General features: G+C 39.4%; 1 protein-coding gene across 1 annotated transcript in view; it reads left to right on the top strand.

Annotated features, from left to right (window-relative positions):
• Positions 1-20,176, top strand: part of GABBR2 (gamma-aminobutyric acid type B receptor subunit 2) — a 453,073-nt gene that overhangs the window by 420,549 nt on the left and 12,348 nt on the right. The window contains exons 16-18 of the mRNA XM_021528727.3: positions 5,700-5,924; positions 12,242-12,424; positions 14,382-14,511. Coding sequence (XP_021384402.1) covers positions 5,700-5,924; positions 12,242-12,424; positions 14,382-14,511 — 538 coding nt within the window. The remainder of the gene's footprint in view (positions 1-5,699; positions 5,925-12,241; positions 12,425-14,381; positions 14,512-20,176) is intronic.

Genomic DNA, 20,176 nt, shown 5'->3' with positions numbered 1-20,176 from the left:
ATAGTTTGTCTTTCAGTTTTCTAACCTTACTCATTGTACATGTAATTAAAATTTTTAAAAAGTCAATTTTCTATGCATCTTCCTGAAAGCTGCACAATTCTCCAGTGAAAACATGAAAACCAAAATTCCTTTTTTTTTTTTTAATTGAAAAATATCTGCAGCCATTTCACTGAGATAAAACTGTGCCTGTGCCTGTGATTTAATGAATGAACATGAGTAGAGAAACACACAATTCAAGCTTCACAGTTATTTCAGGCTGAAAGGTCTTTAAGGGGGCCAGGAGGGGAAGTCTCACAGTAATCTAGCTAGAAGAAACAAAACCAAAACAAACAAAAATCTCCAGATGTAAAATCTTTGAAGAAAGGACTTGCTGTTATTTTTTTTTATGTGGTACTCAGCAGGTCTCCAATCCACAAGCAAACAGGGTCAGTGCTACTACAACACAGCACTTAGCTGCAAAGCTGCAGCTAATTCAAATATATAATCTTTTCAAAGCTATATCCCCCAGTTATTGGCAACCATAACTTCTGACAAGACTGGAGATTTTTCCTCTGGTATTTCTCTGCTCTTGTCATATATCTTCAGTGTAATTTTCTCTATCTTCCTTTCCTAATACTGTTCATAACTTAAGCTGGCATGACTTTGAAATTAAGCATTTAAAAATGGTTTAAAGGAAGTACATGGCAATGGAGGTGAATAAGTAATTCCTTTCCTGTCATGTGGCAGTCTGTGCAATCCAATAGCAAATCTGGCACTTGGTTGCATTAATATATGTTGTGGATCTGAGCAATTGTTCCTGTGTTTAGGAGTAATTCTCATGCATAAGATTTAAAATTAACTAGCTGGTAGAGTTTTTAAAAAACAGTGTTAAAAGTTTTTCAATAGTGCAACTACAAACACTTTTATTTTATTCCCATGTATGAAAATTTGGTCAGTACAAGATTTTTTAAAATTAAAGTTTGCCTGTTGAATTTAAACACAAGTATAATATTCTCCATACCCCTATTATGCCTCTAACATTTTAATGCAGATTTCTTTTATTACATCTTTAATCATAGTGATACAATCCCATTGTCTACAGTTACTGTTTTCCCCAAATTCATAGAGTGGTTTTCTCACAGCCTTTTTAGGTGCACAGACAACACAGCCTAAACCTACCATACCAGCAGCTGCAAAGGTAATACTCTAAATCAGTGCCAAATGGAAGCTGCCTACCCTCAGACACAAGATGAAACAAACCAGTCCTGCCTGTACAGCTGCCCCTATCTTCTGAGAAAATCCAAACCAATATTTTATGGCACTTTCTACATCAAGAAGATATGTGTATTAGACTACTAAAATTGAAGAAGGCTTTAAGTTCATGAATAGCAGTGTAGGAAGGCTTCCTGTCTGCATTCTCAGTGTCATTGGTTGAGATCCAAAAAGGACTAAAATTATGCCATTAGGCTTGACAGTAGGCTGAGGTGTCCTTAAATTTTAGACGACAGCTTTCTATAGGGGAATGTGCATCCCTGAGTTATTCAAACTGCTTTGGAGATGTGTGGGGTCCATCAGAAGCCAGGATGGGAATTGTAGCTGGTGTAAAGCAGTGGGGACAGATGTGTCCTACACCTCTCTGAATCCAGCACTACAGCACTGCTAGGAGCTGCCTGCCTCCATCCCAGTGTGTATTTATGCACGCCTTCTCTAAAGAGTCTTTAATCAAAATTCTCAGCAGAGATCAGAACTAACATCCCACGTAAGTCCCCAATTAATTAAGACAGTCGCTCTCTCATTACATAAAATCCAGCAGCTCTGAAAGAAGTTTGAGAGCTCTTTCTGAGGCCAGACTCTGCTCTGGGGTTAGGGAGCACATCTCCCTAATTTTGCTGTGTTCTCCAAACATGAAGCTATGCAGTGCTCATCACCAGCATCATTGTCTTGAATGAAGATGTCTGCTGATGCATTTTGTGTGGGGTCCAAGCCAGCAGACAGTCTTGAGAAGCCTTTACCAGCTTGAACCCTCTAGGAGCAATAGGAGGAGAGACATCTGCATCCCAGCAGGCAGCCTAAAAATATCAAATAGTCCTTAAATTCCACAGCAGCCTCAAGAATTAGGTCCCCCCAAGCATAATTTGAAATGTAATTTTATTATCTGGGGAAGATGAATGTTTATGTACCAGGAGTAAAGAGGAGCTGAACTAGGTACTATGAATCTGTGTTTTTAGCTGTAGCTCCCAAGTCTCATATTCAAAAGTTGTCAAGGAATCACAGAAATCCGGCCCTTTCACTAGCAGTGTCTGCACCCCATTCCTCAACCAAGCCATTTTACAGGATTTTTCCAAGGGATTTACAGGATTTTTACAGTCATAAAGCTGAATCTTTCATGTGTGCATGTTGTCTAAGCCTCAGGAAGGGGTAAAATAGGAAGGACAGGAGAAGGAAAAGCAAATCATTGTGTTCCCTCAGGAAGGCTTTATCTCAGAGGAGAAACCTATCAGGCCCACAGAGCCCTGCAGGAATCTGCACCAGGCAAACAGGGAGCACCTCTGCAGTCACCACTGCCCTGGCAGCAGGATGCAGAAAACTCTCAGCTTTTATCCATGTTTGAGTCTCAAAGATGAGCTGTGACTTTTAGAAAAGGAGGTCTCTCTTCCTGAGGAAAGCATTTTACCCAAAATGCTAATAAAAATTTAAAAAAATGCTCCCATATTTATAATGTCTCATTCTGAGGAAACTCACTTCCTGCAAGAGCTTCTCCCGTTCTTTAGTTACCATAAAAATAAACATATTTCCTTTTGTCCAAAAGATATTTAACCATTTCCCATGTTGTTCTCAATTATAAATGAGAATGGGCTAAATCATAACCCCCATAACACTCTTCAAACAATCTTTTTTCCATTATAATTGATCTTTTAGATCATTTTATAACCACCTCAGCTATAAATTCATCCCCATTATTTGTAATAAGTGCTGGCCTCATGTAAGTATGCTGGCTGTTTTCCCAGAATAATCCTTTTGGAATAGAATCTGTTCATACTGGGGGAAGTGGAGGCGAGTGAGGGATGACCTACAACCCTAAAGATCTTATTAATAATTAACCATAGTATGAAAAGATAGAAATGTTCTCCAGAGTTAATCAGGGTCTCATCTCTTTAAAAAGGTGATGTAGAAATACAGACAAGGATTCCTTCTCTCCTTCAAAACAGCTCAGCCTAGACCAGCCTGTTTGTCAGTTCAGGGCTGGCAAAATGTAAATTTTCAGCAGAACTGAGTAGTGCAACACCAGGAGTGTAGGGAGTGGAGAACAGGCAACCACTGAGACGGTGAGGTTTGGGGGGGAACAGGTTCGTGCCCTGAAAAAAGGTACCACTACTGTGTGTCCCCCCACCCCGTGCACCCAGCTGAACACAGTGACAATTTGCTTCTGCAGAGCCTGAAAAGGAGCCTGTACATTCCTGCTCTGCCTGTGCACAGTGCCAGACCCAGCAGCAAAGGAGTGCTGCCTGCATCCTTCCCTATTGAAGGGATTTCCTTATTTACCAGAGGGGCTCTGATATGTACCAGAAGATGAGCTGTTGCTCCGGCACAAAGCTTGATAAGGGGCTCGCTCACCTCAGCTGCTCTGCCTGAATGGCTGAGACCCCTTGCTGACCCAGGTAGCTGTCCACAGACCCTTTAAGAGCATCCTCTTCCCATGCTCTGCCTGCAGCAGAAATTCATAGGCTGCTGGGAAGATGAGGAGGAGAGGCAATGGGTCAGAGTGAGTGTGGGCTCTAGTCCTACTAAAAGAGATTAAACTGAAGAGACAGGACTGCAACAACGAGGCAATGGAGTGCCCCGAACAGGGCTGTCTCCTGCAGCATCATGTAGAGGGATAGGGTGGGAATGTTGCTGAGAAACACTTGGGTGGGGATTGCAGGGGCAACTACTTCTGCTGCTGCTTGGAAGGACCACCTCCGGCAACATATCTCGCTAGGGATTGCAGCAGTGATGGCAGCACTGGAAAGTGGTTGAGCAAATGGTTCTACATCCCTTGCCTGGACTGGGAAGCCCCTGCAGCCTGGCATTCTCCATGGGCTGAGAGTAGATGCCTAATCTGCCAAAGCCTTCCAGCCAGCTCTGCTCGGGAACACGAGGCAGGGTAACGTGTGCTGTAGGCAAGAGAATGCAATAAGCCAGCAGGGAGGGCAGGGCTGGGAGCTCAGCAGCATGTCCTGGTTGGAAGTGCCTGGATGAGTAGGTAGGTGGCTGCAGCCTGCCTGTGGGAGTGCAAAGTAGCTGAGTCACAGTGGTTGGCTTCGCTGCCATTGTTCTTTGAGATTAAAACTAGGCAAATAATCAAGGAAACTTACATTACTAGCATCCCAGTGTTACTACAACTTGGGTTGAAACCCAAGTTTGGAAACCAAACATGAATCTGCCATTTCCCTACTCTATTTTGCTTGTCTAGCAACCAAATACTGTTCTTCCAGCCCAAGTTATTTGCCATAGGAAAAAAAGCAAATAAACAGAAGAATAAGAGGTAGACTATGTTAGATAACAGCAATTAATCCCCTAAATGGCATCACCATTGACCTCCAATTTCCTGGATTGCAGGATATTATCTCCATGACATGGCAATGGACAAATGTGCTGGTCCAGGGGGAAGGCTACTAAGGTGAATGGGAATACATGTTTGTTCTTTTTTCTTCAGTGTCCCTGCACTGTGATCAGAAAAAAGCTAGAAAACATAGAAACTGTATCCTGTACCTTAGTGGTAGTTCCTCTCTCTGTCCTTACCTTCCATCCAATACCTTCTGCTGTCTGTCATTCTTCCCAAGGCACCATGCACTCCTACAGGGCTTTGCTGAGACTGTAGGCTGGGTTACCTATTTACAACATCTTCAGTTCGTTTAGGCTTTTACTGCATTGCCAGAACTCCTCTGAGGAATGCAAGAGGAAGAAAATAATTGTCTGCAGCAGTTCATGTTGCAGAAAAATCTAATTAAATTTCAAGGGATGGAGATGGCTTCCTTCCAGTAAAGGCTTTCCCCTGCTGAATTGCAAAAGCATATTGCAAATACAAAGGGGCTAAAATTTAAAAATACACCAAAGGAAAAAAGCAAACAAAAAATTGCCACAAGAATGTTTTATGCCAAAAATCATTAGACAACTGCAATTGAAGGGCCATTACCAACTCCCACTATAATAAAAGACATTATAATTGTAATCTGAACAACTCGGGTGACACTTTCTACATTGTATATTTATCTCTCATTGGACATATCTTGGCACTGCTGCTTATTAATGTAGGTGATAATCATGTCATGAATAGCTAGATTGATAAGAATATATTGGGAACAGCTGCTAAAAATAGCTAATAAAACAATGCACATTATATCTTTAGTAAAATCCTTGAAAAGAAACAGGAAGGACAGTCTTTAAAAACTATTTAAAATATAAAATAAAGATAACCATAGCATTTAGAAAAATGTGTTCCAATCAGGACTAATTTTAAGTTTCACATTTTTCTTGTTAGAGCAGGAATCTGTCCTAGTGAGCAAAACAAAACACATAGGCAATTAGATATTGAGGAAAAAGATAGGTGTATATCTCTGAATTGTAATATTGCCTATATTTGTCAAGTTGGAAAACATGCCTGTTTTAAATTAGTGCTTTTTCTGGATGACAGCAAATTCTTCTTAAAACTATCATTTCTCCTTCTTTTACCATTTCAGTTATTTGGGTGTTTCCTCGCCTGGGAGACACGAAATGTCAGCATTCCTGCTTTGAACGACAGCAAGTACATTGGAATGAGTGTATACAACGTGGGGATAATGTGCATTATTGGTGCTGCTGTTTCATTCCTTACTCGGGACCAACCCAATGTGCAGTTCTGCATCGTTGCTTTAGTCATAATATTCTGCAGCACCATTACTCTCTGCCTTGTGTTTGTACCTAAGGTAGGTGAATTTGTTTTGCATAGATCTGGATATTTGCCTGCTGTTTTGCAATTATGATGTAATATGTAGGTGTTTATCACCTTTTCAAGTGCAGGGGATGTCTATGAATTCTTAACCAAGCCCAGCCATAAATGCTTCTCTCCAGACCCTAAAGGAAAAACGAAGCTTCACGACGTTTTGGAGAAAATATGAATACATGAACTTCTAATGTCTGTATTTCTACTGAAATTGTGACTGGGGAAACAAAAGTTGTTTTTTGTAGTTTCAGTGGAATAGTCTCTATTTTCACCTTTCAGGAAATTTTTGGAAATTGTGGAGATGTAATTGGAGATTCAGGGAAGACAGGTCCTGTTGTCTACTCTGCCATGTTTCTTCTCTTCCCTCTTTTTGGTTATAGGTACCAGTTATAGGTACCAAAGGAATGGCATAAATATGTCACTAGGGAGTTTAAGGTTGGATATTAGGAAAAGGTTCTTCTCAAAGGATGATTGGAAACTGGCATGGGATAGCCAGGGAAGTGGTAACAGGACCAGCCTGACATACTTCAAGAAGCATTTGAACAATGTTCTTGGGCACTTATTGTGATCCTTGGGGTGTTCCTGTGCCAGGCCAGGAGCTGCACTTCAGTGATCCTAATGGGTCCCTTCCCAGGATATTCTAAGATTGTTACATAACCTAAACAAGATTATCAAGCTCTGTGTTTCTATACCTACAAAATAGTAAGATCTTTTTTAGTTCACTAGCATGATAAGAGATCGATTGTGTTGAAACCTCTAAGTATTCATTTATGGTGGTACAATAGGCTTTGTCAGTACCTCAGAGGAAAAGTGTATGTATGCTGCAAATGCTGACACTGGAGTTATGTTTATTAATGGTATATTAAAGGACTAAGTGAGGCACAGACTGGGAAACACGTGCTTTCATTTCCTTTTGCTCTTTTGGGCTCTGAGGACAGGTTCATTGTGCCTTGTTGAAAGAATCAAGAAGATACTTACAGAGGGCTGGAACTTGATCATTTCCCTTGCTGAGTTAAGCTTTAGACATGAATATCTCAAATGAAGGGAAAACTGGTTTTATGTAAGCTTACTTAGCAAAGCCTAAAGTACTGTGGAATGCATTCCATGTTTTGAAGTAAAATGTTCAATTGTATTCATTTTAAGTGGCTTGCATAAACATCTTATTACCCCAAATTAAATGCATATGCAGCTGGACGTTTGAAAAATTTCAAAGGAAAAATGTAGGTCTTTTTGCCTCTATAATCTGTTTTTAGATTTTTCAAGTCTGTATTTATAAGAGGCTCTTTATTAGACCACGTTCAATCAATGTATTGAGCAAATTGTTGTCAGTAGATTCTAGTGCTACGTGGCAACCCCTCTACTGGGGGACCAAGTATTATGTGTGCAAAAGAAGCAAGAGAAATAAGCTAATGAACTTATCTCAAAGTGTAGCCACTGAAAGAAATTAGAGGTGCAGACTAACAATAGAAGCTGATTTGTGATCTGCAAAAAAAAGCAAAGTAATTCATTCTCCAGGACTGAATAATAGGATGTTTTGCAAGTTTTGCAATTCACTTCTCAAATATTAAAAAGCCATACAGACATGTATAGTCATATTTTTGTTCTGAATCTTAGGGAAGAACCACAGCTTTGTTCTAAATTGAGGGAACATTCACAAACACAGCAATAGAGTGTACTTTGAAACACTACATGATTTAAGTGGGTAAGACATATGAAAATGCATATTAAAACTCCTGTGCCAAAAATACCTCCAAAGAATGTCAGAACTCTCTTCAAAGAGAATTATTAATGCTATCCATGCCCTTTGCCCCTTTGTTTTCACGCTCTTTTGCCCATCCTTCTCTTCTCTTGTCACAGGCTGTGAAATTACTTTTCTGATTCCTTTTTTAACCCATTCCTCTGATCTTCTTTTAAACCCCAATTACCCTACTCTCATTTTTTCATCAGTTCTTTTTTACTCAAAATACAAACATGACCCATAGCACCCTATCATGAAGTCCTTAACCTCTTTCCATCTATTGTCAGGTTTCCAAATGCTTAGATATTTAGCAATAAAATTCATCACTGGATAAGGTACAAAAAAAGATGTTGAAGCAGGGTCTGGAATGCAGCACTTCCAATGTACATGGGAGTGTTTTCACAGCTGTAGAGTTCTTCTAGCACTCACATATATATTGTTCTACATCTCCTTTGGCCATGTTGCACCACAACTGGCAAATACTCCCCTCAGCCTGCTCAGGTTTCACAATATTTCCTCTGGACACTACAGATTATATCCAACACTACCTAGTTTGTGCATCTAGGTAAGATGTTACTGTGAGACAGGCACCAAATTTCTCCCCTCAAGCAATTCTGTTGTAAATTAGCACAATCTTGGCAACTTAGCTATATTTATAGTCAAGACTAAAGCCTGTTGCTCATCAAGCATAGAGGATGATAATGAAGACCTGGAAGAATGCACTTTCTCATTTATTAAGCTGACCAGACAGATGCAAGCAGTAATGTGGTTCTGAGCCAGGTGATCCTCTACTTCTCTGCTATACCAAGTGAAGTGCATTCCTTTTAACTAATCTTCAGCAGTCTCCTGGGTCAACAGTGCTGAACTCCAATTTTACCCCACAACCATTTTAAGTATGCAACTACTCAACAATGCAGACACACCAAGGAATGAAACATGACACTTTCCCCTTCCTTCTTGTCAGCTCTACTAATCTTATTTACTTATAACATGGCAATTACTATACTTGTCCAGTTAAATGTCCACTTCTTCCATTGCCATAGTACCATTCTATTTTGTTCAGTACCAAGTGCCTCAGAAAAAACATGAGGAAAATCCCATAGCAGAATAAGAGATATCAGAGGAAAAAATGCTCATTACTCTCTTCATTTAACAGTACAAATGTTGATAGCATTATACTGCATTGTATTAACATTAACTGTACACATTCTTGTTATCCAATCAAAAGCTTTTGAAACACTGTTAAAAGTATTATACATTTCTGTATTCAAGGGTATCTTGTAGAAGTTATCTGCAGAATTCAAACACCTATTATGTATGTTTTTCCTGTTATAAATTAATTGCAATGAGTAATTATCTTTTCAAGGACCAAGATGTCTATGGTACTTTTCAGCATACTCTTCACTTCTTTAGAAGAAAAAATCCTAATATAGTTTCTCTCTTAATGAAGTAATTGTCACAAGCTTATCAATGTTTATGAAGCTTCTATGTCCTTCCATTTTTTCCTACTCCATCAATTTTGAGAAAAAACAATGGGGTCACTCATAGTTGCCCCACAAGTGCATACCATTTCTGGATGCAATGGTATTAACACAATAATTCTGATCCAGTTTCCTGCAGAGCAGCAAGACAAAATCAGTTCTAGGGATTAAAACATCCCTTTACTGTGTTGGTAGCATTTTATGCCTATTTGCAATTGGCTCTGTGGATATTCAGTACTGACCCTTTGTGAAAATTGAAACTGCACAGATGTAAGACAGCAAGATATAAGTTAGTTCCACTAACTTTATGGTAGAAAAAAAAATTAGAAGCTCATCTAATCTCATTCTTTGTACAGCATGAGCTAAGCATATTGCCCATGGACTTTTTAATCTAGTCCACACCATGTGAATGAATTCATTAAACCATATCCCTGTTGCAAAACACCCAATTTTTAGCTATAAACTCCCAGGTGAAGACGATTCAATGGAAATACATCAATCTTATATTCAGTTTGAACTTGGACCACATCAAATTGCAGATCTTTCATCTTGTAACACTTCTGCCTGCTGCTTTAAGAAGATTTGTAGTTACCATTCTTCACATTTAACTTAATTTTCATCTGTTTTTTGGTTTTTTAGACACATCAGTCACAACAACCAGCCTAATTTGTAACAAAGAATTGCGAGAGTGAAGACACTTCCCTCTAGGAAGGCTCAGCTACAGCAAAATACCCAGGGCCTTAAGCAGTTGGGTCTTGGTTACTTCCAGATGAATAATTCCCAACTCCTCTGAGTATCTCTACTGGTATTTGAGCACATTCACAATAAGAGAAGTTTTCTCTGATCTTTGAGTGAAAATTTTGGGTTTTCAGCTTGTGTCACTCCCTTTCACTGCCGATCATTGAGCGGAGTCTGGCTCCATCCTCTTTACTCTCTTCCATCATATATTGAATACACATGAATAATGTCATCTCCCCACAATGTCTTCCATATCAAGGCTAAATAATCAGTCTCTACTTGTATCATAAGGACTGTGAACTTCTTTAGAATCTTTGTGGCCCTTCTCTGGGCTTTCTTTACTGCACGTACCTCTCTCTTGCTCTGGGCAGCCCAAATCTGGACACAACACCCAGGCGTGTTCTCACCCAGGCTGAGTAGAAAGGAAGGATCACCTCCATTGGCCCAGGGTACTGTTGGCTCATGTTCCACCACAATTTCCAGTGCCTTTACTTTCCAGCCAAACAGCCTTCATGCTGTTTTGGGTACATGCTTGGGGTTTGTTTCTCCTCAGGGGCAGGACTTAGTATTTCCTTTTGCCTAGCTTTAGGAGATCCCTGTTGGCCCAGACCCATTTCCTTCCAGGCTGAGGAACAGCATTAATGACGAGCTACCACAGTCCTCTGAGCCTGTCATTTCAGTCCATTTTGAATCCACTTCAGTGGTTCCTTGCCCAGCCACTTTATCAGTTTAACTTTGAGGATGCTCTGGGAGACAGTGTTAAATCTTTGCTTAAGTCAAGAAAAATAACTCTCTACCCTCATCTACCAGCCCAGACATCTCACTGAAGACAACGATAAATCAGGTTGTTCAGGCAAGATTTCTCCTTCCTAAATCAACAATGAATGCTTCTAATCACATTATTTCTCTTAATATGTTTGGTTACCCAGAGGATTTACTGCAGCATCCTCCCCGGACTTAGGTGAAGGTGGCAAGGAGGTGTTTCCCCAAATTCGTCTCTCACATCTCCTGAACTCAGCTGTGACATTTCCTTTCTTCCAATTCTCAAAAACTGCTCGAAATCAACATCATCTTCCAAAAGTGGTCTCATGATGACAGGGGCCAGTTCCCTTAATCCTCAAGCATATGACTTGTCATGTTGGCTGAACTTGATGCATTCAATTACTTTAGAGGTCTGGAATTTTTGAAGGCAAGTTCTACTAGTAAAGATTAGGTGAAGAAGACAAATAGCACCTTTGCCTTCTCCATCTACTTTACAACCTGAAAAATGAAATGTATTATCTGCAAGCATCATCCTAATCTGTATCTTTGGTCTGTAAATTCATGCCAGGGACCACACTCTTCAGAGTCTGAGCAGTCAGAAGTTAGGGCCTTTCTTCATGCCACTGGAGCTGCAGAACTGTTCCGTGCTCTCAAGAATAAGAGGAATCAATTCCAAAATGCAGCTATACCACAAAACCTGGCTGGGCTGTGCATACAAAATGATTGCCCATTCTCTCTTTTCAGACCTCTGGATTTATGATTCCATGCCTATTCTCTCAGGGCAGGGAGCTCCTTCAGCTTTGTATACAAATATATATGTCTGCTGCTTGGCAAGTAACATAAATTTTGCATTCTCTAGAGTAATCTGAGAATTTTTCTCCCTGCTGCCAAACAGCAGTAACTTTCTCTCCTCATGTCGAGGTGATATTTTCACATTGTCACTGAGTGTAAAATTTTACTTATATTTGCTTAAATTAAATATGTTCAAGGTTAACCTTTTTCTAAGTGGCTTGTTTAATTTTTTTTAACAGATTTGGTTTATTTTGGGTTTCTAAAAACTAATTAAGTTTCTGTTATCTCCAGAGTGCAATCTCCCATGAGTTCTCTCTGTTAATACTCCTGCTTCATGTCTCTCACTGCTTGAGTGTTACATGTAACAGCAGGAATGGAGAAATTTCAAATGAAACTGTTCTTGGGAAGTGGAGGGTTTGGTGGATTGTTTTTTTCTTGAAGAAATACATCCTTTGAAAGTACAAACATATCAGTGAAGGAGAAAAATAGATATTATAGAATATTAAAATATATTTTAATGTGTTTAAAATCCAGATAAATATATTTTGAGTTAGTTTTTCCCTTATTTTTTTGAATACTTCCCTTTTCATTATCATTTTCATTCAACCTATTCTATAAAGTTATTTAGAAATCATATCAAGTAGTGCACATGGCAAGCAGAGCTCACTTTCCAGAGTTTTATACTTGAAAGTCAAAAAGGAGCTCTTGGTTTGCCTTTCAGTATTTTGAGATACAAAATAAATAGCTGCAAAATAAAACAGGATTTCTTAAGGCTTTTCAACCTTTCAGCTCATCACACTGCGAACAAATCCAGATGCAGCCACACAGAACAGACGGTTTCAGTTCACTCAAAATCAAAAGAAAGAAGATTCAAAAACATCGACATCAGTCACCAGCGTCAATCAGGCCAGCACATCTCGACTAGAAGGATTGCAGTCAGAGAACCACCGCTTGAGAATGAAAATTACAGAGGTATTCTTTACTGCATATGCTGCCTATTCTTTACTGTATATGCACTTCATTTTTCATTGTTTTTTGTTGCAATCCTGAGATCTGCTTAAATGCTGACTACTTTTTAGAGAAAATAGTTAACTTTTCCACTTTAAATAATAGGAAAGACACAACTTTTATGGATTGGTAACTAGTACAGCAAGTAAGTGGCAGGTGTGATGAAATGAAAATGTACCTTAGCAAAATGGAATTAAACTTTCCCTATTTATTTGTGACAGGCCAATTACCCTGCTGTTTCATATGGACATGCTGAGCTCCACAGCTCCAGAAGTGCAACCTTTACAAGCAAGCACAACAGAGATTCGCAGCACCAGGGCCACTTAAGGGCTGTCTTTGTTCCTGTTTATGGTTGAGTTCTGAGGCTGCTGTTGCTGTTATTTCTCAACCACTCTGAAACTTTGCTCAAAAACATGTTAGACATATATTTACGTCTTCCATGAAACAGAATTGCATATTTTATCAAGGCAGAAAGATACTTTTATGAATGTGTGAGCTGACTCTTTTGGCACAAAGGTGGTGTTTTCTTCAGTACCTGCTGAGGGAAAGGCTGAGTACAGGGAGTACATGAATTACATTAGAGCTATGGCATGTACATTTATAGTTATGCCCATCCTTGCTCAGTAGACCTGAAACTATGACAAACCAGTCTTGAAGACTGCCCAATTTTTGAGACAAGATAACCATAAATGATCATATAATAAAGAAATTAACCTGTTCTTAGCCAGTCTGTATTCCTATGCCTTGAAGAAAAACTATATAATTGCAACAGTTATTTCTTTGCCCTGATCTTAAGTAATGACAATTGACGGGGTAACTATAAGATATTTACTCAGGCTAGCAAAGAGTCCAAAAGTAAAAGTTATCTCTGCCTTGTTAAAGAAATTTAGTTCAGCTTTGCTAGGTCCCTTTCATGTGAGAGCTTGAAATTTTTAATGAAGGCAGCTGCCTGCTGGCTATTTCTCCCTTTACTCTACTGTAGTTTTTTCTACTAAGCCTCCTAACACAAGCTCTTATCTTGTGCCTCACAAGGCTCATGATGGTTAGCACAGGTAAGGCTGATCAGAGCAGCCATATTAGTACTTGCAGAGCTCTGACTATTTCTTTTGGGCTTTGCTTAAATAGATTGAATTCCAAGAATCAGTGGGTCCAAATGAGTTTCATTGTCAAGAGGATTTGGAACATGCCCTATATGGCTAGCAGCTACATCTCTGGCTCATGGAGTTTGAGTTGCTGTGTCCCAGTTCTATAAGGAATAACGTAAATTTAAATTCAGCACTTTTAAAACTCAGTTAAGCTGGTAGTGAGTGGGACGTACTCTGGACGCCACACCTTGCACAACCGTTCACAAAGAGGATTAGGAAGCTTGTTTCTTGTCATTTTCTATTGGGGCTGTAGACAACTGACTATAAGTCAGCCTCTGAGGAAAGCACACTGTGCTCTGCTCAGTGCTAAAATTGCATTCCTGGTAGAGTTGAATGCAGTCACTCACATAACTGGACATGCCATAGCTCCCTTATATTCTCGTGTATGTTCAATTATTTGATAGATGAAACAGTTATAGCTATGTATGCCACAATTTTACATGTAGATAATAAATAGTTCAGATGTTTTTAGACTGGGCTTTCTTATGCCCATATATTTCTCATTTGTCAGTACACCTGAATTGATTATACTGTCAACTACTAAAGCTTATTCCTCTCCTATGCCCTGTGCACAATATCACAGTTGAACACCTTTGTTACTTGTAGCATTATTTTTAGATGTAATGTAGTAGTGCTATAAAAAACTGCATTTGTCACAAAGTAGTAATTGCATTACCACCTTCCTTCCAGTCTAATTATAGAAAGCTCTGCCTCAGTGCAGATACCTGAAGCAAGGACTCATGAATTTTCAAGGATTTGTGTTCATTCTTTTGCAGCTGGACAAAGACTTGGAAGAGGTCACAATGCAACTTCAGGACACTCCTGAGAAAACAACATACATTAAGCAGAACCACTATCAGGACCTTAATGACATTCTTAGTATACGGAACTTTACAGATGGCAAAGGTGAGTGTTAGTAAAATCCATTAGTAGCTTAACATTCCAAACCTTTGAATAGCAGTCTCATTGAATTGGCTTCAGAGCACTCAGACCTTAGTAAGACAATTTAAATATTTTGTTTGAATTGCTGTGAGTATGCAGATTCACATAATAAGTTACATGGTAACCACTGAGTAGTTATTTCTGTATATACATCTTCTATTGTAACACACATGGTGAAGTGGGAAACTTTAAGAAGTGTACTTATGTTCAGAAGCCAAGTTTTTTGTGCTCATGGGGAGAGGAAAGTCACAGAATTTTAAGCCCAATTTAATATGTGCTTGTCTGACTATGGTGCTGAAATCTTGCTTTTGGACACTGCTATCAAACACATAAAAGAGAAGCATGCAAATATTTCAGTGCTGGTTTGGATTCCAAATGCAGAATTGAAGCCACTCATGTATGAAAGTTCTTCCCTAGGAACTGATTAAAAAGGATTTAATGACAACTGTAATATTCCTAAGTTGTTTCTCCTGTGTCTCTTGCATCACTCCCTGAAGAAATACATGCAAGAGAATTTCTTCCATTAGAGCAATTTTGCTTTTTGGGAAACAATAAAATCTGGAGCATAGTGCAATAAAAGTGGAAGCCAGGACACCCACCTTCCATATCTGACTCTAGAATGGATCTACTTTGTAACTTCTGGCAAATAGCTTTGTACAGCTGACTATTACTATAGTGTGTGAAAACCTGGTTGCTCTGTGTTCAGAATTTGTATATTTTCATGTTTGTTGCACTTCAAGGCTCAGGTTTCTTATTGATGTGGCACCATAGGCTTGATTATATGGGACAGAAGTTACTTCTATGAATATATTTGAAGAACAATTTTACAACCACAGCGACAGTTCACATATGTTTTTGAAGCTTATTGAAATTTCTTTTGGATAAGTTTACTTTTTCTTGTGCCTTTTGTTTTAGCCTGGGTATACAATGGGTTGTATAACTTGTGGCAAAAAGAAGAAAAAGGGAGTGTTCCCAGTGTCCTTTTTAAAAGAAAAAAAAAAAAAAAAACCAAACCTGAAAAGGGGAAAGGAGGAAAAGGAAAATGTAAATAGCTGCTGGAGGCGTGTGATTATTGGGCTGAGATCAGGAGCAAGAAGTAACATCAGTGAGTGGGATGAGGCAGTTTGAAAGGAACACATAGAATGTTCCTCTCATGTCAGATGCTCCAGGAAAAATGATAAATCATGAATAATATTTCAAGCAGAAGAGATACATTGCATTGTGCCAAATGCCCATCTGAGTCTGGGTATGAGAAACAAAAAATTATTTTCAAGAAATACACTGGGTATAAATTTAGGATGGATGCTTCCCACAGCAAGATGCACTCCATTAGCAGTAGGAGGCTGGCAAAGAAATCAAGGATAAAATATAACCTTTCTGCACTTACTTGTGGCTATGTCTACAAAATACATTGATGCCTAACTGCTGCTTTAAGCAACAGCATCCAAGATTGTCTTTGTTTCTAATTTTCCCCCAGTACAATTCCCTAGCTTTTACATTTCGGTTGTCGAATGCATATTTAAAATTATCTCTAATCATGGACTTTAATGTTCAGAGTAGCTCTGAACTATGTATTCTTGGGATTTACAGGGTAGATATTCTGCACACTGAAGTTGTTGGACACAATTTTCTCAATGGACCTACCACATAAAGGTCCACACAAGAGATGGGACAGGTGGAGAAAGATGGTTTTCCTTGTCAAAATTTACATGGAAAGGTTAGAGCATCCATTCACCTGGGAATGAGGAAGACATGGATCCCAATTTGCAGAAGGTGTTTGAAGCTTGGTCTCACACCTGGTTGCAAATACTCCATGCATGCATATTATAGTGTATCCTGATTCTGACTCAAGTGACATTAAATATTCATACTTCCAGGCTCAGACCCACTATGATCAACCACCCTTGCTAACCTTTTCCTGTCCCTCCAATTCCATTTCTTCTGCCTCTTATCTTTCCACACTTTCCTGTCCCTTATCTGCATCTGAATTTCCTCTCTGTTTCTCTCACCACACCCATTCCCAATAGTCAACCTATGTGCTTAATATAAATTTGCTGTTCCAATCAGAATAACAAGACTTTGGAGAATTCATGCTGCTGAGTCACTGCTGATTCTGTGCAGATTCAAACAGACACCACTTAAATGGTACTTAAAAAAATTCTGGCCCTTACGGCTACAGGAAAGCTAACTCTGAATGACATGACTATGCTTTCTGTAGCTATGCATTTCATGAGCTTTCAGTAAAGGAAAGTACAGAAACTTGAAATTATGCATCCCTGGTGGTAGTTGAGTGAAGCTTCAGAATTGTAAATAATCTATTAGCGTGACCTAGAAGTGACCATCTCTCATCCCCACTGTGCAACAGGGGAAGCCAGTCCAATATTAGTTTAAAGGTGATTATGAGGTTTGTGCCTTCCTTGATCTTGTGAAAAGTGTGAGCTGGGAGAGTGGGAATAGGACAGTGAAGAGAGAGGCTCAAAAGAGCAGCTGACTTGGAGCTAAAAATCATAGATAATTTGCCACATTCACCTTGTTGCTCATTTCTATGTGAACTGTTTTTATAAAAGACCTTGCTGTTCTGGAGGAGCTCACAGGGAGAATGCCATGTAGGGTAACCCCACTGCTATTGCTTACACAAACTCAGAGCACTTCACAGAACAGACCATAACATAGGATTTAGGCAATGCATCTTGAACAAGCCCTAATCAAACTTTAATGTCATAGTACACTTCAGTAGGCTTCTGATCTGTAAAAATTGCCCAGAGTTTAAAATCCTAACTCTTATAGCCAAGTGCCAAAGGATATTATTTGATTCATCTCTTCCTTCCCCACCACCCTCATTTACATCAAACATATGGATTTAAGATACAAAAGTTGAAATTAGTTGAAATAGGTAGGTACAGCTGTGAATACAGGCCTATATCAGCCTGACCACAGGCAGTGTTTCATAACTTTGGGATTCCTGCTTAGTTATTAACAGCAATGGCTCCTAGTGTATCGCAGGAGTTCTTTGGTGGCACAGGGACTCCTTCGTTATAGCACATTTCAGTACATCTCATTTAAAGAGAGATATTATCTGAGACGCTCAACTCTTGTTCACAATTGCATGATGTCCCTGAGACATCTATAGCAATTGGCTATGTAAGAAAAGCAATTAGGAAAATGTGATTTGTTGTTTATGGCTTGGTTACTTTCTTTTAATGTAGGCTTTTTAGCTGCAATGCTATACTGCTTTGTGTGGTGAAGCAGTTTTTAGCATGCTCCATGGACTATGGCTCTGAAACTTCAAGTGCTGGATTTAAAAGGGCATCCCCTTATCTTAATTTCCTACATTCCTCAGATGACTTCGAGTCAATGTGCCTGCTAGTGACCTCAGCTCTGTGCACACAGCAACATTAACTTCTCCCCTGGCATTTGTGGTATCTGGTGGCCTTGCTGTAGTGGCAGAGCCACATTATAGCCTGGGTTTCAGGCAGGGATGGGGTGTGGGGGAGGCCAGTGCTTGGCTCAGGCCATCTCTGCAACTGATAGAGCCATTCAGTTCAGAAGAGTCAGGCTTGGAGGCACGGCTGTGTTTGCCAGGCTGACATTTGGAAAAAATGAGGACAACAGGCTCAACTGTGATGCTGTGTAAAGGAAGCGAGTGGGGAGGGGGGCATAATATTGCTACACTTTGAATCTTACTATCTTACTCGACTTCTTTTTGATGTTTTAATAAATGAACTGAAAGAGTTTTATATAAAGCAAAGCTCAGAAGAAACCCTGGAGAAGAATCTACTCCTATTTCTACCTTGGCCAGTGCATTTCAGAGTAGCGTATTAGGAAAATTAAGGAAAGACAGACATTTTGTGGGATGTACAGAAGAGCAAGAGACAGCCTTGCCACAGTCCCCTGTTATGAGAAAACCCTTTTTGCAGGTTCTCTCACTGCAGGTGCCCTTCCTTGCTCAGAAAACCTTGTTTGTTTTAAGCCAGAAAGCAGTCTTTACTCATTGCTGCAAATGGGCTGGGAGCATTCATTTACATGTCAGATATGCCTACATACTGTCACTTGTCACCCCACTCTGATGTTTCCTGGTGTTAGTTTTTCCCCATGTAAAAGCAGCTCAAAGAAAAACAGATTTCAAAGGCATGTTGCTCACAAATGCAAAGCAAAACAGAGTTCATCTGTTATGGATGGGGGAAGTATTATTTCTATGAAGTTCATGCAATTCAAGCATTAAGGTTGAGATTGAAAAATAGATTCAAAGGTAAAGGCTTTCAGAAACAAATCTTTTAGAGTGATGGTGTTTTGAAGCAAGGATGTAGTTCCTTTCTTTACAGACATGTATAAAGATATGTATGCTAGTTTCTATGAAGCCTAACAAATGGATTCAATTCTGAAATTGGAGCTTGTTTCTGTTTCAACGGACAGACCAACCTATCAGATGTTCAGTACCTGCCCTTTCTTGCACAGAAATGAATCTGTAGTAAAGGGAATTTCTTCTGATTAAAGGTAGCATAAATCAAAACAGAATCTTGCTGGCTTTTCTTTTTAAAAAATCTTCTTCTCAAAAGACAACTATCGGAAGCTATGATTTAGATTGCCAGTGTAGTGCGCTTAGTTCAGGAGAACTTTTTTCTGATTACCAGCAAACAATGTGATTGTTTTAATTTTTCCTTTCAGTTTACTTTCTTAACACCCTATTTACATGAAAAACAGAGACTGGCTAGTCATGTTTCACAGTCCAAACAACAGAACTGGAAAAAATTACAGCAGGTGTTCAAAATCTGCCTCTAGTTTTAAAGTTTCCTGAGCTCTTTAGTCAATCAGCAAAGTTATCTCTGCCAGATCTTACAAGTCCTTCTTAAACCACACTATCTTCTTTGTGTAGGATAATATATGTTTTCTAGCAAAGAGAAACAACAGTCAAACTGAAAGATATTGGATGAAAAGTAGTTCTGTCATGCAGTTCTAAGCCATCAGATGAATATTGCCACCAAAGCATAATGATGAAGATGTTCAATAAAGCTGCAGTGTACAAACATCAACAAAACCAACCTCTAGTTAAAAAAAATATGTTTTTTAAACTCTTGGAAGAAATATAAGCATCATCAGTCACCTGGTGCATTCTGCCTGCAGCTGAATGAGGATTTTTAATATTCATGGCACATTTAAGCCTGCCCAGGTAATTTTGGCAGCATGAGGTTGCAGGGATTATAGGTCACCCCTGGCAGAGGGAGAGAACAGCTGGGAGCAGTAACCTCCTCACTGAGCCCCTGGCAACCTGCATCAGGTGTGCTCTTGCAGCTCAGAGCTTTGTAAATGGAAGCTGGTTTTTTGCTACAGGTAGGCAAAGGTCCCAAGGTAAAGACTTCTGGCTCTCACCAACCACTGGCAGAGAGCTTTGTTTTATAATGAGCCCATCACTGAGCACTCTGTAAGGCCCTTGAGATTTATTTGTCTTTTCTCCCGACAGCTTTCTGGATGGAAAGTGCTCAGGCATCACTTATCCAGACTTCTGAGTTCCGATTTGAGGTCTACAAAGGTGAAAATTATTTAGAAGGTGCTTCTGGCTAATGTAACTTCAATTTAAAAGGTAGTTACATCATCCCAGTGTAACTTACTGGGTAGAATCTGCAGCAGCCGA

This window comes from Lonchura striata, chromosome 1, assembly GCF_046129695.1.
Source record: "Lonchura striata isolate bLonStr1 chromosome 1, bLonStr1.mat, whole genome shotgun sequence".
NCBI classification, from domain to species: Eukaryota; Metazoa; Chordata; class Aves; order Passeriformes; family Estrildidae; genus Lonchura; species Lonchura striata.
Note: the sequence above shows the minus strand (reverse complement) of the source record. Positions and strands in the feature narration are given on the sequence as shown.